Source organism: Doryrhamphus excisus, chromosome 17 (assembly GCF_030265055.1).
Source record: "Doryrhamphus excisus isolate RoL2022-K1 chromosome 17, RoL_Dexc_1.0, whole genome shotgun sequence".
NCBI classification, from domain to species: Eukaryota; Metazoa; Chordata; class Actinopteri; order Syngnathiformes; family Syngnathidae; genus Doryrhamphus; species Doryrhamphus excisus.
In genome coordinates this window covers 15,862,117-15,884,977 of record NC_080482.1, presented here as the reverse complement: position 1 = coordinate 15,884,977, position 22,861 = coordinate 15,862,117, and the positions used below count along the sequence as shown (strand labels likewise).

At 41.5% G+C, this 22,861-nt stretch overlaps 3 protein-coding genes across 6 annotated transcripts in view; 1 reads left to right on the top strand and 2 right to left on the bottom strand.

Moving 5' to 3' along the window:
• Positions 1-2,471, top strand: part of crppa (CDP-L-ribitol pyrophosphorylase A) — a 38,915-nt gene extending 36,444 nt beyond the window's left edge. The window contains exon 11 of the transcript XR_009119875.1: positions 2,228-2,471. The gene's annotated coding sequence lies outside the window, so the exon portion shown is untranslated. The remainder of the gene's footprint in view (positions 1-2,227) is intronic.
• Positions 2,472-2,475: 4 nt separating this feature from the next.
• ankmy2a (ankyrin repeat and MYND domain containing 2a) lies at positions 2,476-13,326 on the bottom strand. The gene is made up of 10 exons (XM_058052837.1): positions 13,137-13,326; positions 12,687-12,751; positions 12,160-12,298; positions 11,983-12,081; positions 9,079-9,239; positions 6,072-6,286; positions 3,688-3,823; positions 3,491-3,619; positions 3,217-3,346; positions 2,476-3,020 (listed from the first exon to the last, which is right to left on the bottom strand). The coding sequence occupies exons 1-10, from the start codon at positions 13,201-13,203 to the stop codon at positions 2,932-2,934; spliced, it is 1,230 nt and encodes a 409-aa protein (XP_057908820.1). The 5' UTR covers positions 13,204-13,326; the 3' UTR covers positions 2,476-2,931.
• Positions 13,327-13,663: 337 nt separating this feature from the next.
• Positions 13,664-22,802, bottom strand: brd2b (bromodomain containing 2b). 4 transcript variants are annotated; one of them, XM_058053448.1, is made up of 12 exons: positions 22,634-22,802; positions 21,357-21,645; positions 21,141-21,278; positions 20,879-21,023; positions 19,942-20,138; positions 19,073-19,576; positions 18,651-18,779; positions 18,226-18,471; positions 15,826-16,079; positions 15,424-15,740; positions 15,218-15,343; positions 13,664-15,152 (listed from the first exon to the last, which is right to left on the bottom strand). In XM_058053448.1, exons 1-12 carry the CDS (start codon positions 22,663-22,665, stop codon positions 15,016-15,018), a joined length of 2,514 nt encoding a protein of 837 aa, XP_057909431.1. In that variant the 5' UTR covers positions 22,666-22,802; the 3' UTR covers positions 13,664-15,015. The 4 variants fall into 4 exon arrangements, with proteins under 4 accessions (XP_057909431.1, XP_057909430.1, XP_057909433.1 ...); XM_058053447.1 differs by having other exon boundaries at positions 13,665-15,152; positions 15,218-15,346; XM_058053450.1 differs by having other exon boundaries at positions 13,667-15,152; positions 19,942-20,105.
• Between the last annotated feature and the right edge of the window lie 59 nt (positions 22,803-22,861).

Genomic DNA, 22,861 nt, shown 5'->3' with positions numbered 1-22,861 from the left:
AAACTAAATTTCGAGACTGGACAAACGAAAAACTGGCAATACGGAGTTATTCCAACAAGTGAAAGAACAACTCGGGGAAGTCGGTATCACGTGATGTTGGTGTTTACGTTTTACTGGGCATGCCCTATTGACTATTCTGGTTGATTATAGCGACGCATGTAGACAAGAGATTGGAATATTCATTTCCATGGATACCATTGTTTCCGGAAAAGTCATTCGAAAAGACAAAAACTCCTCATGTAAACATGGCTACTGTGGAGTGTCTGTGGTGTAAAGACTGGCAGGGCAATGTAATATTGGTCCGTGTGGCAACACCTAGCTCATTCCTCCAATAGACTTAGTGATGTATTCCAATGTAAAAAAACGTGCCTAGCTCAAAAAAGGTTGAAAAACACTGCCATAGTGAATGTATAGGACCTCAACCCACCTCCTTTCTAGCGAAATGCTGCCCTCTGCTGTACAAAAGCGGTCATTTCTATGGAATATTTCTTCAAGGCTGTGGAACATTTAAAAAAGAATCAGGCAAAATGGAGGGAAAAAGAGCAAAGACTAATTAATACAGGGGTGGGCAAACTACGGCCCGGGGGCCACATCCGGCCCGCCAAGTGTTTCAATATGGCCCGCCTGTTTTTTCCAAATATTTCATTTGAACTCAACATACAACCTGGCATCGTGGCTTGGGACAATTTTTTGATGGTTGAGGTAGCTGCTTTATCAATTTCGTTATTTGATGTGGTCTGTTGTTTACAAAATACTCCTGGAAAAAAGAGCACAAGCACAATAATAGTAATACAAATAATAATAATAATAATAATGTTGTCAATAATGATAATAATACTACTATTATATTAATATTGTTGTTAATATTAATATAATAATGGTAGTAATATTACAAAATACTCCTGGGAAAAGGAGCACAAGCACAATAATAGTAATACAAATAATTATAATAATAATAATAATAATAATAATGTTGTTGTCAATAATGATAATACTACTACTATTATATTAATATTGTTGTTAATAATATTAATATAATAATGGTAGTAATATTACAAAATACTCCTGGGAAAAGGAGCACAAGCACAATAATAGTAATACAAATAATAATAATAATAATGTTGTTGTCAATAATGATAATAATACTACTATTATATTAATATTGTTGTTAATAATATTAATATAATAATGGTAGTAATATTACAAAATACTCCTGGGAAAAGGAGCACAAGCACAATAATAGTAATACAAATAATAATAATAATAATAATGTTGTTGTCAATAATGATAATACTACTATTATATTAATATTGTTGTTAATAATATTAATATAATAATGGTAGTAATATTACAAAATACTCCTGGGAAAAGGAGCACAAGCACAATAATAGTAATACAAATAATAATAATAATGTTGTTGTCAATAATGATAATACTACTATTATATTAATATTGTTGTTAATAATATTAATATAATAATGGTAGTAATATTACAAAATACTCCTGGGAAAAGGAGCACAAGCACAATAATAGTAATACAAATAATAATAATAATGTTGTTGTCAATAATGATAATACTACTATTATATTAATATTGTTGTTAATAATATTAATATAATAATGGTAGTAATATTACAAAATACTCCTGGGAAAAGGAGCACAAGCACAATAATAGTAATACAAATAATAATAATAATAATGTTGTTGTCAATAATGATAATACTACTATTATATTAATATTGTTGTTAATAATATTAATATAATAATGGTATTATTATTAACAAAAATAATAATAATAATATAATAACATTACTATAACTAATAATAATAATTCTAATAAAAATAACAATAATAATAATAATAATACATTTAATTTCTAACACACTTTACATCAAATAAATGATTTCAAAGTGCACATATAGCAGATTGCATGACACTTTTACATGTAAAAAATGTGTAAAAATATAGGTGTAAAAATGGACTGTTACATGTAAAATACTATATAATCCGCCCCGTCAATTTTGTTAAATCAATGCGGCCCGCGAGTCAAAAAGTTTGCCCACCCCTGGACTAATACATACCAATAAAGTGCTTTTTACAGCAATATCACAAAGATGAGATGCCGTTTTTTTTACTTGAAATATATTTCACTTCTTACATATGCGTTGATATTTTCAGACTATTTGAATGGCGTATTTTCCCTCTAAAACTATTCTACTGTTCTCAGGGTATCAATGGATGGCAAAAGGACCGCTAGGGTTGGTTTCTCATCTGAGCTGGCGTCAGTCAGTCAGTCCCACCTAGTCTTTGGGCCTGAACCGATGAAGCCTGCTCAGATAGGTGAAGCAGTTGCACTGGATGGAATGCCCTGAGATACAACAGCCTGGATGAATGGGAATATTCATAGGCGTGTTCTACTGTTGACAGGTTGGACCAGACTAGGAATGAAATGAAATAAAAATGCACCAATCGGTGTTGAATTTAGCAATTGTGTTTATTGAACGCATTGGTGGCCATCAGCACAACTTACGGAACTCCTGTAGAACGCCATCCATCTTATATGCTACTTCTACTCTCCTGTGGTGTTGTTGTATAAATATTTCAAATATCCAATTTTGGTCATCACAAGCCACAACGAGTACAAAACAAGTTTGTGTTACTCTGCTACTTTTTAAAAGGCAGAATTTCTAGTGTTTCTAGTGTTTTTCCACGTACTGCAAGATGGTGGGGTTAGAAAGGAACAAGGACAAAGACCACACGGCACCTCAGGGGTCTTCCCGCGAGCGTCTCCTGGACCACCAGTCCACACGGTGGTCTTCAGCGCCACTGCCAGTCAGCTGGTTGCTTCCCGGAGAACGGATGTGTTGTGGAGCCAGCCGCTGTCACCGGAGCTCCTCAGTTGTCGGCGGCGGGGACAACGGGGGCGGGGTTTCAGGCCTCGGCGGGGGCAACCTCACTGTTGTCCTCCGTGGAGAGTTGCGTCATGGAGTCTGAGGCCTCCTGCACGGCTGTACTCTCCTCTGGAACACAACAGCAACACAAGGTAGAAAACAATAAGAATAACTTAAATAGGAAGAGAAGCAATGGCGCCATCTGGTGGAGGAGAGGAACAGTGCAGCACATCGGATATTCCAGTGCTCCCATTTCCTTCCAGTAGCATATTGTTTAATATTTTGAGCCAACCATACAAAAGCAGAGTTGAGTCATGTGACCAACCTGTGCCCTGAGCCGTTCTGACTTTGTTGGAGTGGGCTTCCTGCTTCTCCCGCTGCTCCTGAAGCTTCTTGCACACTTTCTTGTGAGTGAACCAGTGCATCTTCTGACACGCTTGGTCGCAGTAGATCACCTGGTGGCAGCACACGTACTGACATTAGATACCTTTGTGCTGGACTAGAAGACATTCAGCATGGCTTCCCCAAAATATCAGTGTCAGGTATGAAGCGACGTCTTCAGTGTTCCACTTTGTCCTTGACAGAGGTCACGCCCTCACCATTTTACAGACGGAGCACCTCTTCTCGGCACCCTTCTCTCCGCAGGAAGTACAGAACTCTGCGTCCATGAAGCCTACCTGACCCGTGATGGCCTGGGTCAGCACCGAGAGCGCCGTTGGGTCGTTACCCTGTCCCCAAAAGAAGAGCGACCGTGGTTCTTCTGCCGTCAGCAGGGATGAAGGTAAGGGATACTCACAATCTCCACGGGTGCGATGCTGCGGACCAGCTGCTGCAGCAGCGTGGCGTCGCAGTAGGGGTACTTGCGTACGCACTCTCGGAGGAACTTTTCCTGGTACACCGGGAAGCCGTCTCCGTCTCGGCCCTTCAGAAGGCTGCGGGAGGACAAAACCCGTCATGGTGGAAACAAGTGTGGAACATATTTAGAGCACTACTTTGTGGATTAACATCGTGGCAGTAACACGCAACATCCAGCAGAGTGTGCCGATGTTTGCATGTTTTTTTTTTTATTGGCTCAGCCTAAAATATGTATTTATTTTTTACTGAGATTATTATTAGATATTACACAAATTTGCACATTTGTCACATAACACAAACCAGATGTCAATGGTTTGTTCAGATAGCTCACAGGAGCGTCAAACAGGTTTTCAAAAATAGGAGCTGCTGTCAGCCACAACTCATGTCATTTTCACTTGCTATTCTACCATCTACCATCAAAGAAGTCAATGTACCAAGCAGAAATGTGAGTATATAACTATTGTACAATTTAGTTTAAATTATGATTTTTTTTTTATATGGAGCAGCTCCTTTGTGAATATTCATGGCATCGTTGCAGTAGTATTCTACTTCACAGGAACTACTGATGAGACATTAGCCACCAGGTATCCTGTTAATGCTAATGTTATACCCTCACATTATTGTAATGACTTATTTATGTCTAAAATGACTTATTTCCTATTACGTCAAGTATGTTGGGTAACAGGAGTGTAAAGGTGGCTATAAGAGTGTTATACCATGTCTAGAGGACTCTAATAACACTAAAAAAACATACTTTAGAGGGTATACCTTAAACAGGTATTCTATGCTCCAACTCTGAATATTTTAGATTTATAAATAAGGAATCGTACTTCACGTAAATTCACTTATCACAGTCTGGAACCAATTAAGACACATTCATTTGTGACGGCCCGCCACAAATAGAATTCTCTTATTACATATAGAATTCACTAATCACAGTCTGGAACCAATTAAGACACATTCATTTGTGACGGGCCACCACAAATAGAATTCACTTATCACAAATAGAATTCACTTAACACAAATAGAATTCACTTAACACAAATAGAATTCACTTATCACAGTCTGGAACCAATTAAGACACATTCATTTGTGACGGCCCGCCACAAATAGAATTCACTTATCACAAATAGAATTCACTTAACACAAATAGAATTCACTTATCACAGTCTGGAACCAATTAAGACACATTCATTTGTGACGGCCCGCCACAAATAGAATTCACTTATCACAAATAGAATTCACTTAACACAAATAGAATTCACTTAACACAAATAGAATTCACTTATCACAGTCTGGAACCAGTTAAGACACATTCATTTGTGACGGTCCGCCACAAATAGAATTCACTTATCACAAATAGAATTCACTTAACACAAATAGAATTCACTTATCACCGTCTGGAACCAATTAAAACACATTCATTTGTGACGGCCCGCCACAAATACAATTCACTTATCACAAATAGAATTCACTTATCACAAATAGAATTCACTTATCACAGTCTGGAACCAATTAAGACACATTCATTTGTGACGGCCCGCCACAAATAGAATTCACTTATCACAAATAGAATTCACTTATCACAGTCTGGAACCAGTTAAGACACATTCATTTGTGACGGTCCGCCACAAATAGAATTCACTTATCACAGTCTGGAACCAATTAAGACACATTCATTTGTGACGGCCCGCCACAAATAGAATTCACTTATCACATATAGAATTCACTAATCACAGTCTGGAACCAATTAAGACACATTCATTTGTGACGGCCCGCCACAAATAGAATTCACTTATCACAAATAGAATTCACTAATCACAGTCTGGAACCAATTAAGACACATTCATTTGTGACGGCCCGCCACAAACAGAATTCACTTATCACAAATAGAATTCACTTATCACAAATAGAATTCACTTATCACAGTCTGGAACCAATTAAGACACATTCATTTGTGACGGCCCGCCACAAATAGAATTGCTGCTACCTGTTCGCCCTCATGTTTGATGTTGGATTTTTTATATTATGTAAAATTAGGCCATTAAGCCCCCCCCCGCCCACCATGCAATCCACGCATCTCAAATATACTAAAAGGTATGAAAGTGTCAAGGATACATCATACAGAGGTACATGCCAATGACTAAATGGGCTAGAATTCTGCCTAGCAACAAGTGACATGTGTTATGATAAGTCACCTACACTGGTGCGGTTCAAAACATGAACAATACAGATTCCGTGGTACATGAATGTAGTTTACCCAAGTGTCTGATTCCCCAAACGACATCCCAAACGTCCTCCCACTGTACCAGCGTCCACACTGACCTCTTCATGAGGCCGTCCAGCTTGTCGTCGTGGTCCTTGAGGAAGGAGGCGCACTTGGCCAGTATGCAGCTGATGTAGTGCATCTTCATGGCGAGCACCTCGTTCATGTCCTGCTGCTTCATGCACTTCTCGCAGATGAGCTCCATCACGCGACGACACTTGTCCAAAGCCTCCGGCTCGGCCAGCAGCGGGTTCTCCTTCACCAGCATCACCATCTGCAGAAGGGGGGGGGGGGGGTCTCTGTCAGAGTCACTTTATGATACGACGGACCTTGCTGGTTTATAATGGGATTGTCTGTGAATGTAGCTTGTCGTTAAAGTAGACAGCATTGTAATCCTCATAGGCAAAAAGAAGAAAATTATATTTATATATAAAAGCGACTAAGCTAGCAACCTTTTTTTTTTTGTTTTTTTCCTTTATTTGGGCAAATATATGAAACATTACAGTGCATTTCTTACATCAATCAAAATATAACTTTCCATTATTTACATTTGTATTCAACTATCTGATCCCAAGCCCAAAAGGAGTAGGCCAGGGGTGGGCAAACTTTTTGACTTGTGGGCCGCATTGATTTAACAACATTGACGGGGGGCCAGACTATATAATATTTTACACGTAACGGTCAATTTTTACACTTATATTTTACACACGTTTTACATGTAAAAGTGTCATGCAATCTGCTATATGTTCACTTTGAGATGATTTATTTGATGTAAAGTGTGTTATAAATTAAATGTATTATAATAACAATAATAATAATTATTATTATTCAATATTTTTTATTTAGTATTATTATATAATAATAATAATAATTACTATTATTAATAATTATTATTATTTTATTTAATATTATTATTAATTATTAATAATGTCAATAATTAATAATGTCAATATTTAATAATATTATATTAATTATATTATTATGGCTCAAGCCTTGATGTCAGGTTGTATGTTGAGTTTAAATGAAATACTTTGGAAAGAACAGGTGGGCCGTATTCAAGCACTTGGCGGGCCGGATGTGGCCCCCGGGCCGTAGTTTGCCCACCCCTGGAGTAGGCAGAAGCAAAAGCTTATAAATGCCTACCCCTTTTTGCAAGATATAATCATGTTCATGCCACTGTCTTGTTTCCCCTGTTATTATTATCATTGTAATATTATTATTATTATTATCATTATTATCATTATTGTTATAATCTTTATCATTATTACCATCATTATAATCATCATTAATATTACCATTTTCATCATTATAGTTAACGATTTTGTGATTTTTTATTTTTTATTTTTAATTATTTAATTTTACAGACTTCATTGCTTCTTGTAGGGTGTAGGGTTTGTAGACGTGTTTATTAGTTTGTGTGTGTCTAGTCTTGTGCATTAGGAAGCAAGGTTTTAGGTCTGTGCTCAAACCAATTTTTGAAGCAATGATGTCTTGCTGTCCATTACTACTATTTTTTGTAAAGTAATAATTAATAATAATTCATGATAATAATAATAATAATGATAATCACTACCTCTATATTTATGCATGTTAGCCTAGGTACCTCTAACAATTTATAGTTACAAAGGTATTAAGGTAATATTCTTACATTTCTCATATCAGTCAATCAGAGATTCCAGCAGAGATGACAAGACAGTAGAATGATCACTATTAAAATACCATTCCCACTTATATTTATAATCTGACACTTAGCTTGTACTGTGTCATATTTCATTGACTTTACAACTAAATTAAATTCAGTAGTGCCACCAATGTAGACAGTTTTTTTTTTCCCTCCCCCCAAAATCAACATATTTTTTTCCTGTGGCTACCGACAACCAAGTGGATTCCATATTGTTTGACATTTAAAAAAAAAAAATATATATTCATTTGTATTCTACGTATATTTGTTTTTTGCCCAATGCACATGCATATGTGTCATGGCCAGTTATGCAAATTAGACCTTGTCTAGCCCAAGCAGCACACCTCCATAAATACATTGCAGTCCTGCAGGAAACTCTCAACATGATCCCTTAATGCAGGGGTGGGCAAACTTTTTGACTCGCGGGCCGCTTTGAGTTAACAAAATTGTCCCGAGGGGGGCCCGAATATATATTTAATACGCACTATTTTACGCTTATAATTCTGACAGTCCGCACTGAATTATTAGTCAAATTTTATCTGTAAAAGTGTCATACTATCAGACCACAGCAAATTACGAAATAGAATTTTACAGTTTTGTTTTTTTTCTGAATCATACATCCGACTTGACTTATGTTGCCAGCTGTTGTATGTTCAAATTTGAAATAATTAGAAGCAGTTGATGTTTGCGAAATAATCACTAATAAATACAATAAATCACTATATTGACAGTTACTATGGTACCCATTATGTCATTGTATGGTCATATCACCTCGTACTTCGGTACGTGACAAAAAAAACCTTACACCATATTAGGAAAGCAGGAAGTGATCAAATTATTATGTCATTGTAGAGTCACATCACTTCTGTACGAGGTACATTATTTAAAAAAACAACAACAAAAAAACCTTAAACTGTATTATGGAAAGCAGGAAGTGAACAAATGTAACAGTTGCTGATTGTAAAAGTACCAGATGGAGGAGTAGGATTTAATAAGCTTTGCTTCTTCCTACTCCTTTTGGACATGTGGAACTGGGAACTGATTATGTGATGCATTCAATTGTAATCTGATGCATGTTCAAATGAAATTAAACCATTACCATTACTATAGAAAGCAACTGGCTCAAGAGTAGAACGTCCGCATTGAAAGGAGCCCGATGAGGTGACCCGGCCATCTGGTCTGGATGCTTCCCGGCCGCCTCCCTGGGGAGGTGTTCAGGGCACGTCCGACCGGTAGGAGGCCTCAGGGAAGACCCAGGACACGTTGGAGAGGTTATGTCTCTCAACTGGCCTGGTGAGAATGAAGTCTGGTCTTCCTTGCTTTCGCAACTCGATGGATGGAACATCAAACTAATTTGATTATATTTTTGGGTTGTTTTTAATTACCTTGACGGGGTTGAGGTTAGTGCTCATGATGACCTTGTGCAGGGGTCCGGCCAGTTTGGGGGGCAGCTTGGGTTCTTTCTCCAAACCCTGAGCTTTGGTGTAATAGTCAAGGCGGGCGCGAGAGAAGAAGTTGTTGATGACGGTGACGCAGTCATGTTGACCTAAAGGAAAAAAGTGATGTTTTTATGAGGGTTGGGCTCAAACTCCTTAAGTCGGCTAAATACAGCAGTTGTCGAGTTCACCACTTGTTGCTAGGCAGAATTAAGGGGTCAATGATGTAATCACGCAGTTGATCACGACGCACACAAAATATCAAAATCAAAACAATTATGTTCAGAACTACAAATGAACCATCTTTGTGTCCTTTTTTATGTCAAAGAAGGAAGGGGGCATATCAGCACCCGCTGACTGTTGAGAAGAGCGATACGTGCTTTCATTTCACTTGTCACCAAGTGGCTTTTTTTGGGAAAAAAAAAAAAAGACACATTCATTTGTGACGGCCCGCCACAAATAGAATTCTCTTATTACATATAGAATTCACTAATCACAGTCTGGAACCAATTAAGACACATTCATTTGTGATGGCCCGCCACAAATAGAATTCACTTACCACAAATAGAATTCACTTATCACAAATAGAATTCACTTATCACCATCTGGAACCAATTAAGACACATTCATTTGTGACGGCCCGCCACAAATAGAATTCACTTACCACAAATATAATTCACTTATCACATATAGAATTCACTAATCACAGTCTGGAACCAATTAAGACACATTCATTTGTGACGGCCCGCCACAAATAGAATTCACTTATCACAAATAGAATTCACTTATCACAGTCTGGAACCAATTAAGACACATTCATTTGTGACGGCCCGCCACAAATAGAATTCACTTATCACAAATAGAATTCACTTATCACAGTCTGGAACCAATTAAGACACATTCATTTGTGACGGCCCGCCACAAATAGAATTCACTTATCACAAATAGAGTTCACTTATCACAAATAGAATTCACTTATCACAGTCTGGAACCAATTAAGACACATTCATTTGTGACGGGCCACCACAAATAGAGTTCACTTATCACAAATAGAATTCACTTATCACAGTCTGGAACCAATTAAGACACATTCATTTGTGACGGCCCGCCACAAATAGAATTCACTTACCACAAATATAATTCACTTATCACATATAGAATTCACTTATCACAGTCTGGAACCAATTAAGACACATTCATTTGTGACGGCCCGCCACAAATAGAATTCACTTATCAGATATAGAATTCACTAATCACAGTCTGGAACCAATTAAGACACATTCATTTGTGACGGGCCGCCACAAATAGAGTTCACTTATCACAAATAGAATTCACTTATCACAAATAGAGTTCACTTATCACAAATAGAGTTCACTTATCACAGTCTGGAACCAATTAAGACACATTCATTTGTGACGGGCCACCACAAATAGAGTTCACTTATCACAAATAGAGTTCACTTATCACAAATAGAATTCACTTATCACAGTCTGGAACCAATTAAGACACATTCATTTGTGACGGCCCGCCACAAATAGAATTCACTTATCACATATAGAATTCACTAATCACAGTCTGGAACCAATTAAGACACATTCATTTGTGACGGGCCACCACAAATAGAGTTCACTTATCACAAATGGAATTCACTTAACACAAATAGAATTCACTTATCACAGTCTGGAACCAATTAAGACACATTCATTTGTGACGGCCCGCCACAAATAGAATTCACTTATCACATATAGAATTCACTAATCACAGTCTGGAACCAATTAAGACACATTCATTTGTGACGGGCCACCACAAATAGAGTTCACTTATCACAAATAGAGTTCACTTATCACAAATAGAGTTCACTTATCACAAAAAGAATTCACTTATCACAGTCTGGAACCAATTAAGACACATTCATTTGTGACGGCCCGCCACTAATAGAATTCACTTATCACAAATAGAATTCACTTATCACAAATAGAGTTCACTTATCACAGTCTGGAACCAATTAAGACACATTCATTTGTGACGGGCCACCACAAATAGAGTTCACTTATCACAAATAGAGTTCACTTATCACAAATAGAATTCACTTATCACAGTCTGGAACCAATTAAGACACATTCATTTGTGACGGCCCGCCACAAATAGAATTCACTTATCACATATAGAATTCACTAATCACAGTCTGGAACCAATTAAGACACATTCATTTGTGACGGGCCACCACAAATAGAGTTCACTTATCACAAATAGAGTTCACTTATCACAAATAGAGTTCACTTATCACAGTCTGGAACCAATTAAGACACATTCATTTGTGACGGCCCGCCACTAATAGAATTCACTTATCACATATAGAATTCACTAATCACAGTCTGGAACCAATTAAGACACATTCATTTGTGACAGGCCACCACAAATAGAGTTCACTTATCACAAATAGAATTCACTTATCACAGTCTGGAACCAATTAAGACACATTCATTTGTGACGGGCCACCACAAATAGAGTTCACTTATCACAAATAGAATTCACTTATCACAAATAGAGTTCACTTATCACAGTCTGGAACCAATTAAGACACATTCATTTGTGACGGGCCACCACAAATAGAGTTCACTTATCACAAATAGAATTCACTTATCACAAATAGAATTCACTTATCACAGTCTGGAACCAATTAAGACACATTCATTTGTGACGGCCCGCCACAAATAGAATTCACTTATCACATATAGAATTCACTTAACACAAATAGAATTCACTTATCTCACTTATCACCGTCTGGAACCAATTAAAACACATTCATTTGCGACGGCCCGCCACAAATAGAATCTACCACACGTCACGCACCAACAAATGCGGCCATCTGCGCAGCGGTTCTTCCCACAGAATTGACCACGTCCGTTTCTGCCCCGGCGTCTAACATCATCCATGTGATGTCCGTCTTCCCTGCCAGAGCAAACAGAGGCGGAGGTTTGATTGACAAACATTGACATCAAATTCGTGGCTTCAAAGTCGACAACACACCTGACAGGCCGGCGAACATGAGCGCCGTGTAGCCGTGCTCGTGTTGGTTGCAGTTGACGTCGGCACCGTGTTGCAGCAGCAGCTTGCACATGTCTGCTTTGCCTTTGTAGGCGGCGTGCATGAGCGGCGTCATGCCGTACTGCAAGAAGACAGTTTTTTTTTTTTTTTTAATGTTTCAGTCATATTAAAACACCACAAGGTCAGATTTTTTTGGTTGCTTCGAATCTAGCTTCAGTTTGATAATTTGCTGACGAGCTCCATGGTGAAGTGCTAACTAGACAGCTTGGATGAGCTGGACTTGTTAAAACATCGGTTTCAGACACCTGACTTTGACATGTGAGCATAGGGACCAGAGCAAAACAAAGACAAGAGGACATGAAGGGTCCTTCCTGTCTTCCTGAGTAGAAGCATACACATCCCTGTCAAGCATGCTACTTTCAGTAAAGATACAGAAGTCAAAGACTTATGCATGTTTTTCTTCCACAGAACCATGAAGAGTAACATTTTTTAGTGAAATGTTTTATAACCTCATCCAAACAGTTGACTCTGACATCTTTGCAGCCTAGCAGTCTTGAGGCCTCTTGGACATTTCCTTCAAAAAGAAACAAGCACATTTGAGTAAGCCAGACGCTAATGGATAAAATTACGCCTTTCCAAATACTCATTGTTGTACTTGTAGCTTCTTGTTAGCATCTTACCTTATTTAGCTACACGAGAAAGTCGAAATATTAGTTGTCTGCATGACGTAGTTCAGGTGTGAACTACAAAACTACTGCAGCCACAACAAAACAGGCATTGTCGACAATGTGATCAAAATGACTACTCGTACACGTTATATTTAAATAAACGGGAAAGTAATCTAATAAAAAAAACACGAACGGCATCGTTGCCCGGGTGTCTTAGCACGATATTTCAAATGTATCATTTAAGCTAGCTCGTGCTAGCCACATTGTGAGAGATTAGCCGAACAGGCTTACCTGCCGAGATAACATCAAACAAGTCCTTTTCACTCGGAGACAAGTCTCCCTTCTTGGCAGCACACATGTCGGCGGCTCAACTGACAAGCTCACCAAAATGGGACAGACAATTAATAAGTCCAGCCTGTTCAAAGGTGTCTGTTTTCTGATGCCGGGACATGCATCAGACCAGCCCGAGCTGTCACTAGGAACGTACCATCGCCGACTTCCGGCAGGGGGTTGTTTATTTGAGTGAAAACATGAACTAATAAATGTAATCAATAGGAATAATATAACATACACACGGAGAAGTATAATACACATGGAATATATATATATATATATATATATTGATAGTATAAATACTAAGTTTTAGCAATTTGTCCCCTCTTGTTTCTCTGAAATACTGAGCGCCGAGAACGTCCATTGACAAGAGGGAGACAGACCTTCATGGTTATAGGGATTTTAATGTTTTCTACCTCGCATCATAATAAAGTGTACATAAATGACAGCAGCTAAATAGCACAACTTTTAAGAATGTTTTGTTGTATTCATTGCGGGAAACAATTATCAGTACATGCAACGTGACCTTTAGACCTGTAAAAGTGATTTTGTTCTCGTCACTTGTAAGTGACGAACACATCAATGCACCTTGAAAGCATCACAGCGTGACTGATGTTCAGTAGCTGCCACCTACCGGCGGAGACCGCAATGTTAGTACGTATTTGTATTATAATATACAGTTATGTGTTACACTCTATCCTTACCGTGTAATTGTGATCATTAAGTGACCAGCTTTTTAAATACCTCACAGAAGATCAATTTCACATGACATTTTACTAAAACTGGACATTGACTACACACAGTTTCTACAGAAGATATTACTTTAATAAACAAAGCTGTCAAATGAAAAGGTGCGTGAAGAGACAGCTGTTCTCTACTGAGGAAACAACAATTAACTGGAATGACAGGAGTGCTGTACGAGCAGCGTAAAAGATACAAAATTAAGTAAGAACAGCAGGGTTACAGCAGTTTGTACAACATGTACAGTTTAAGAATATACAAGCATTCATTTGTTTTTCTCTGAACAATGAAGAAATATGGATAATTTGAAATATCATTCAGTTTAAATAGGGAATTTCTAGTTTTAATGCAGAGAAGTCAAACTTTCAACATGTTAAGTGCTGCAGATACATATTGATGTTTCAGGAACAGTCAACACTTTCTCCAAATGTTCACGTCAGGAATGAAGTAAAGTTTTTAGAAAATTGCTTCAAAAAAAAAAAAAAAAAGACAGAAAAACTCACAGTTCGCAGTGATTATTTTTAGGCAATTTCAGTGCAGTACAATAAATAACGGGTTGTTGAACACCAAAACAGACAAAGAAATACTTGGACCTCAGTAACATCTGTGCAAAGTACTGTAACAAATAAGTTCATGTTGGATCTGACAGTTTTGCTTTTTAAATGTACTGGATTGTTAGTTTAAGGCGGGGGCTTGGGGCCAAATGAGGCGTCAGATGATAAGCGAGGTAATGAAGTGACATGCGAGGAAATGCGGGCAATCAAAACAAATAAATACTTATTATTGCGGCCCAAAGCCGGCCAAAGAAGACTTACACCCCAAGGTCCTTCTCTGGGGGGGAATCATCATAAAATTTTTCTTTATAAAAGAAACATAAATTTGTACATGTATTTACAAAAAAGTAGGCGGGAGAAACCAAGGCAATAAGTGTTTCCTTACCCCCTACCCCCATCCCTTCAGTCCAACATTCAAATATTTCAGTAGTCAGCTTGAGTGGGTTTCCACCACGTCTCAGGGTGCGTCGTGTCCTGGGCCAGCCCAAGTCCCTGAGTTTCTTCTTTTCTTTTCTAGTTCAGCCAGCGTGGAATAAAAGACCTCACCCAGAGTCTGACTCACTGGTGTCTGAGGATGAGGTGGAGGACGAGGAGGAGGAAGAGGATGAGTCCGAGCTGGAGCTGCTGCCGCTGAGGCGAGAGGGCTGGGCGTGCATCTCTGGAGGGTTTGGCTTCTCCACTGCAAGGATGGGAATGTAAGGAGATTAGAGAGGAGAAACAATTCGGGTCAGAGTGTCTTCTCACCTTTTGGTTTGGCAGGTTTCTTGCCAGAGTTGAGCTGACCGCTGACGTCCTGAAGCCTCCTCTCCAGCTCCAGACGCTTCTCAAGGGTGAGCTCCTCTTTGGACTTGCCAACGCTGCCTTTCTTTGCTGCTAATGGAGCAAAAAAAAAAAACATCAGCCTTTAATCATCAAACAGGAAGTGAAGCTGCCTCATGGGTTTGTGCTACCTTGATCGCTGTAGGGCTTGCGGGGCTTCTTCCTCAAGCAGGTCATGACATAGCGTTCCAGCTCCTTCAGCGTGGACGGCTTGAGCGTCTCAAAGTCGATCTCGATCTCCTCGGGGTTGGTGTCCCTCAGCGAGGGCTCCCTGGACTGGATGATGTGGACCACGCGGCCCAGCTTCTCGCCCGGCAGCTTGTTGATGTCCAGGCTCAACTGGCGCTTCTCATCGTACGACATGGGAACAATCTCATCCTCCTCTTCTGAGTCGTAGTGCGGCAACATGGAGTCGGTCAGCGGCGGGTAAAACGGCTTCTTGGAGCTCCTGGAGGAAGTCAAGCAGAAGATTCAGAGGAATTGATGAATGGAAATACTGGCCCAAACTGAATAAAAACACTTTGGTGACCAACTTGCTCTTGCTGCTCTTCTTCGTCTGGCTCTTCTTGGCCTGGGAGCCGCCCCCTGCTCGCGAGGTCTTGCTCTTTAGCATCTTGGTAGGCATCTTCCACTCTTCAGAGCCCGCTCTGCTTTTGGCGCCGCGACTCCGCTTGTCCAGCTTCCTTTTCTTCTTCTTGTCTTTCTTGTCCCTCTTCTCTTTCTTCTTCTTGGGTTTGATGATGGGGCCTTGGGAGAGCGCGGCCAGCTGCTCGTGCACAGCTCTCAGCTGCCGATAAGACAAAAAAAAATAACAAGATACAGTAATCCCTCGCCACTTCGCGTTCTGAATTTTACAGCTTCACTCTATCACGGTTTTTATGTAAATATATGCATTACTAAATCATCGCCGTTTCTTGGTTGAATGCAGCCTATTAGTAGCCCAAAAAGACAAAGATATTGGTATGTATTTCAGCAAATTTTAAGTTAGTTTTTGAATACATAAATTAAGCACACACAAAAAAAAGCTCCAAAAAGGCGAGAGTACCTGCAATTTTTCAGTAAGAAATGATTAACGTTTCATGGTTGAACAAAGCCTATTAACAACATATGCATATGCAGTATAATCAAATTACATGTATCCTTGGCCCACATTTTGCATTCAGGTAAAAATGACAAATATAAGGAGGCATTGAGAGGATGTTATATATAGTGTTATAGCTCTGATGTTGTGTGCGCCTTTATAGGGAACGTATTCAGAGCTCTACATTAAAAAACTAAATGACTTGCCCATAGGGAATCCTTAAGGTGAGAACTACTTGCCCGAACTTGCCCCATGTAAAATGAAAAGACTGCCATAATGATATCATGTAATTTTTTTATGGCATCACATGAGAATCTCAAATAAAGATGAAATGAGAGTACTACCATAATACCTTACACATGGTAGTCGTAGTCAGCAGTGATATTTAGAAGTTGTGCACCACAATGAAACATTATTGAATAGACACATTTGTGTACTGGTAAAGTGTTTTTAATCCAGAAAAAAAATGCTCAATTTGTCAAACAATAATTTGTGAAGCAAAGGTGAGGGAAATCCACAGAGAAATGGAACCGCTAGATTTTGTAGCTTGTGCAAAATCAGCACTTGGTATTGGATCTAATGGGTGGTGTTTCATTGTGACCACTTCAAATTGTCACAGCAATGTGATTCACTCACCTGTGCCATCATTTGATTTGCTAACCGCTAATAAAATACTTGTTTAGGAGGCACTGCTTCATCACTTTTTGCTGTTTCCTTCAGAATTAGACCATGTTGGCAGCGACGCCATGATGGATGTTTTCGTAGTCAAACGATCGCTGATTGGTTGATCGCGAACAACGGGTGTGGGTAAAACGCGGACTGTGGTCTGCGGACCGCGGTCTAAATAAACGATTCTGATTGGTCCATTTCAAGATTTGCAAGGATTGCTCTGCAAATTGCCACCGGAATTACGCAGTCCGTGTTTTACCAACACCCAACAAGAACCGCTTAAAAAAAAAACTCTTGGCAGTACGGCATGCTAAAGTGCACTTGCCCGACGGGAATATTAATGATTGGATTTACTTGCCCCAATTTTGTTTTAACTTGCCCCGGGCCATCGGTACATCGTTATTGTCGAGCCCTGGTATTATGCACATTTTATTGACTTGCGACTATAGAGCAGCGACACACAATAACCCACACTTAGATGTTCCAGAATGTGCACCTATTCCAGCTGTATTTCCTTGTATTCGTTCCACCGTGATTGGTTACACGCCCAAAGTGCTTCCCCCATGACCCTTGTGAGGAAAAGCGGTAGAAAATCAATGAATGAGTTCTCCTCCTAGTTTGTGTGGTCGCGAGGGTGCTGGAGCCTATCCCAGCTGTCTTGGGGCGAGAGGCCGGGTACACCCTGGACTGGTGGCCAGCCAATCACAGGGCACATATAGACAAACAACCATTCACACTCACATTCATACCTATGGACAATTTGGAGTCGCTAATTAACCTAGGGGCGGCACGGCGGTCTAGTGGTTAGCTCGCAGACCTCACAGCTAGGAGACCAGGGTTCAATTCCCACCCTCGGCCATCTCTGTGTGGAGTTTGCATGTTCTCCCCGTGCATGCGTGGGTTTTCCCCGGGTACTCCGGTTTCCTCCCACATTCCAAAAACATGCTAGGTTAATTGGTGACTCCAAATTGTCCATAGGTATGAATGTGAGTGTGAATGGTTGTTTGTCTATATGTGCCCTGTGATTGGCTGGCGATCAGTCCAGGGTGTACCCCGCCTTACGCCCGAAGACAGCTGGGATAGGCTCCAGCACCCCCCGCGACCCTCGTGAGGAAAAGCGGTAGAAAATGAATGAATGAATGTTTACGATGTCTCCAAGTCACAAAACAAGGAAAGCACTCACCTGCGTGCACACCTGGTCCTGCAGCTCCGCCAGACGATGCGCTCGCTCCTCCTCACTGTCCGAGCTGGGGGTGCTCTCACTCTCTTCGCTCTCGCTGCTGGGCTCGCTCTCAGAGGTGGACGAAGATGATGAGGACGAAGAGGATGATGAGGACGAGGACGACGTTGGGTGGCCACTCATAGACATGGCACCATGGTCCGCGTGAGGCTCATCGGGCATCTTGGCAAAACTGAACTCAAACACGTCCTGGAGGCCAGAAGAGGGGTAGGGGGAATGGTGGATTTAAAACTGTCGATGTATTCCACGGGTCATTTGGGTAAAAAGAGCCAAATTTAAGCTAGTTCGGACCAACACAGTCACGTCACCAGTTCCTAAAGTGCCACCTCCAATGCTAGGATAAAAATAAATAATAGCACCATGCTCACTTGCAGCTTGCGTGCCATGCCCACGACGTCGTGGTCGGGGGGGTTGTACTTGTAGCAGTTGGAGAACATGAGTCGTACGTCGCTGGCGAACTGCTGAGAGTCTCGGTACTCTCGGCTGTCCATCTTCCTCTGGTCAGGAGAGGCAGAAGAACGCAGAGTTGAAATAAAATTACACTCCCCAACACGAGCAAAAATTTTGCACTGTGCCTGTAAAAAATGTCGTCCTGTTCTAGTTCTTCCACACAAAACCCATCCAAGCACACCCTCATGGAGACTAGAAAAGGTCCTTCTCTAAGGTGTTCCCACATACAAGCGTCCAAAATGTCTTGCTTAAGTGAAGAATTCAGAGTGGCTCTCATTAAATTAATTAGTGTGTGGATACTTTTGTAAATAACGATATGACAAAGAGCACAGCATGTTACCTTGATGGTGCTGAGGTCCATGGGACACTTGATGATGTCATGATAGTCGTGCAAGCTGAGCGCCGCGGCATCCACGGGCTTGTAAAAAGGCCAGGCGTAGGCGGCATGCTTCTTGGAGAGCATATCCTTGAGCAGCCCGCTGCAGTACCTCATCAGGGGACTCAGCCTGCCCTTCCGTGAGGGCTGGAGCTGGACGGAGTCCGGCAAGTCCTTCTTGGGGGGCTTGATGGGGCGGCCGCTGCCGACCCTGCGTCCGGTGCTGGAGGTCATGGGCTGGAGCAGGACGGGGCCCCCCGGGCTGTGCACCAGGCCCATGCCAGGCGGAGTCTCTAAAGTCATGCCCCCCATGGAGGAGATGGAGCTCATGGAGGAGTCATGGACCTGACCCCCGTGGCCTCCCTTGCCCAAGCCCACCATGAGTCCATGTCCGTCTCCCGACATGCCCACAGTCAAACCCATAGTGGACGGAGTGGTGGTGTCCGCCTTACGCTTCACACCCTTTTTCTGCAATTAAAAAAAAAAATGTATTCAATGTTGCTATGGAGACCATAACTTCCAGTAGAACCTCTAAAGCTGAACGTTTATGAAGTCATACAACTCACACAAGACTTCCCCAAATCTCAAAAGACTTCAATATTTATAGATATATAGAAAAGACTAATACTTTTCTTTAGATTTTTTGGGGCGATACCAGTACCCATAGCAACGAGGAAAAGCATAATGATAAACGCAGAAGTGGAAACATAACTTTGAGCAAAACATCTCCAGTTATGTTTTCTATTGTTCATGCGCGTTCACTTATTTTTAGACTAGTATGACTGGATGAATGTGTAGCATTATTTCATGCGGGGGAAATAAACTACTTCCACCTTGGTGGTGGGCTGCGTGGGGGGCAAGCCCATAATGTTGGCTGGAGGCAGGCTCTTGGTCAGCACGGTCTGAGGAGAGTTATCCAGCGTCGAGTCCCCCGTGTCCGAGGAGGACGGTGAGTAGGCAGACTGCGACACGGCGGGCACCTGCTGCGCCCTCAGCGCTGGCGGACACATTGGGGACAAATCAGACAAAGCTGCAAGTTTGGTTAGAAGACCAATGTCAGGTACACTTTTTTTTTGGTAAATCTGTGATTGGCAGGCGACCAGTCCAGGGTGTACCCCGCCTCTCTCTGAGCATAAGCCGTATAGAAAATGGATGGTTGGAATTTTTGTAAGGTTGCAATATTATGGACAAGTTGGCCACTCCAAATTGTCCACAGGTGAGTGTGAATGGTGTGGAAGTGGTAATTTTTAGCTTCTTATTTTGTCTTTCCCCACCCTCGGTCATCTCTGTGTGGAGTTTGCATGTTCTCCCCGTGCATGCGTGGGTATTCTACGGGTACTCCGGTTTCCTCCCACATTCCAAAAACATGCTAGGTTAATTAGCCACTCCAAATTGTGCATAGGTATGAATGTGAGTGTGAATGGTTGTTTGTCTATATGTGCCCTGCGATTGGCTGGCCACCAGTCCAGGGTGTACCCCGCCTCTCATCAAAAGACAGCTGGGATAGGCTCCAGCACACAAGTGAAATTATTAAAAAAAATTATATCATGCAATAAAGTCAAACTGTTAGAATACAGTCACATTATTACAAGGAGAAAACTTACAATGATTATCTAAGATGGAAGCAGAATTTAGGGGAGTAAAAACAGCAAAAGAAAAAAAAGGTGCAAAGGGTGAAGATGATACTAATAAAATGCTTTTACCAAAGCTGAAATGCATTTTTTGCACCCTTTCATTTTTAAGTGTGTGGCCCTTCCACAGGATACTCACGACTCAACTTGCGGCCTCTTCCTCTGCCGTTTTTCTTTCGAGGGACGGGGGTGGCCAACTCCACTTCCTCCTGTGGCATTTGGGCCACCTTCTGGAGAAAGATCTTCTCCAAGGACTGGGCCATGAGCACAATGTCGTCTGTCGGCTGGAAGACAGCACGATTACACATTAACACAACAAAAAGAAGGTATTTGATGGTCGCTACAACTGTTGTCCCTCACAAGTGAAGAACAGGCAGCCCAAGATGAGAGTCTGGACCTACCTTGTTGTAGATGTAGCAGTTGGTGAACATGGTGTTGAAGTCCTGGATGCACTCACACGCGCTGCGGTAGTAGTTATTCTCCAGGCGCTTCTTGATGGTGCCCATGTCCATCGGTTGTTTGATTATTTTGTGATAATCCTGACATGTGCAAAGTGGGGAATTGAAGATACATTTTTTGTGACGCCGATTGTAGAAATCAAGTAAGCGAAAGCTCACCGGTAAATTAAGCCTGTGGGCGTCCACGGGCTCGTGAAATGGCCAAGCGAAGTGATGCTTCCAAAGGCACTTGAGCAAGGTCTTCTGGAGAAACTGCAGCTGGTTGGTCACGCGGCCCAGCCTGGAGGGGTCCTTGACGGGGGGCTGCGGTGGAGCGGGGGGACCTTGGGGCATGGTGTGCGGCAGGGAGGGGCTCTCAAAGTCCTCGTAGAGTAGGGAAGGCTTGCGGATGCGTTTGCCAGTGCTCGTGTGCTGGTCCATCCCGCCACAGGGCAGCCCAACTACAGAACTGGGGGGGGGGGGGGGGGGGGGGGGGGGGGGGGGGGCAGCAGGCAGCCACAGATATATAAAAATGAAAGTGAGAGTGAGCAAGTGAGACCTCATCAAAATGCACCGTCCCCCACAGAACGACAAGCTTGCTTGCCGAGTATGTCTGCGGTGTGGAATTATTGTAAATATGTCTTTTGCAATGACTGCAAAACATTATATTTTACCCTTAAACGTTCCAGCGTCTTCAAAACCAAAGTAAGAACAAAAAACAGGAAATGACATAAAAACTAAGAAACATATCCTTAAAAAAAAAAACATAATATAACGAACGATAATAAATGGTTCATTTGGGCTTCCGCGTCCGATAGCTAATGGTCACGTGGTGTGCAGGCCCCGCCCTCCGTGTTTGTAAACACCGCTTCAACAATGACAATGCGCCGATTTAGGGATGATAAATTAAGTCAAAACGAAGCGAAAGTTAATTTGTTTTATTACAAACGTCGTTTCACACAAGTGACACTGTACAAGTTATTACATTAGTGCCGTAATGGTTCAACAGGACGACAGAGCAAAGCTAGCATAACCGGAAAAATAACCTGACAAATATGGCAGTTAAAGTCTCACAGTGAAGATGCCTTGGAATATGGGAATATGTGTCGGGATTTGGCAGCCAGACACAGAGTAGCAGTGCCCACGTAGCCTTGGAGGGGCGAGCGAACGATGAATGGAGAGTTGCCGGGCTTGCAACTGTCATCCACATTTCATTCCCCATCACTGTCCCCGAGGGTAATATAAGTCCAGTAAGGGGTGCTAAAAGGTAGCCATGTCCAAGGCAGTAGCGGCATAACTCTGAGAGCTAGCTAACCAAACGGTTTATGGTCATGCTAGGTCTAGTAACAGCAACTAGGGACATAATGCTAGGTTGCTGTTAAGCACTAGCATCCCACCCTGGCAGTAAAAAAAAAACTTCCATCGACAGATAGGAACCGACAAACAGTTGACGTTACCTTCCGTGTGCCGGATTGAGGGCTGCTTCCATCGGCTTTCGTGGTGTTCCGATCCAATTAAGGCGACTGGGCTGTCGCCACCGCTCGCCGGGAGGGGGACGACGCAGCGAGCAGTAACTCCGCACTGAAATGGCGCCTAACTGCTTCCGCTTCTGGCTGGCCCTATAAATGCCCCGCTCGGCACGAGAGCCCACTTCCTGTCACGTTGCCAGGCGAAACGGCGCGCCG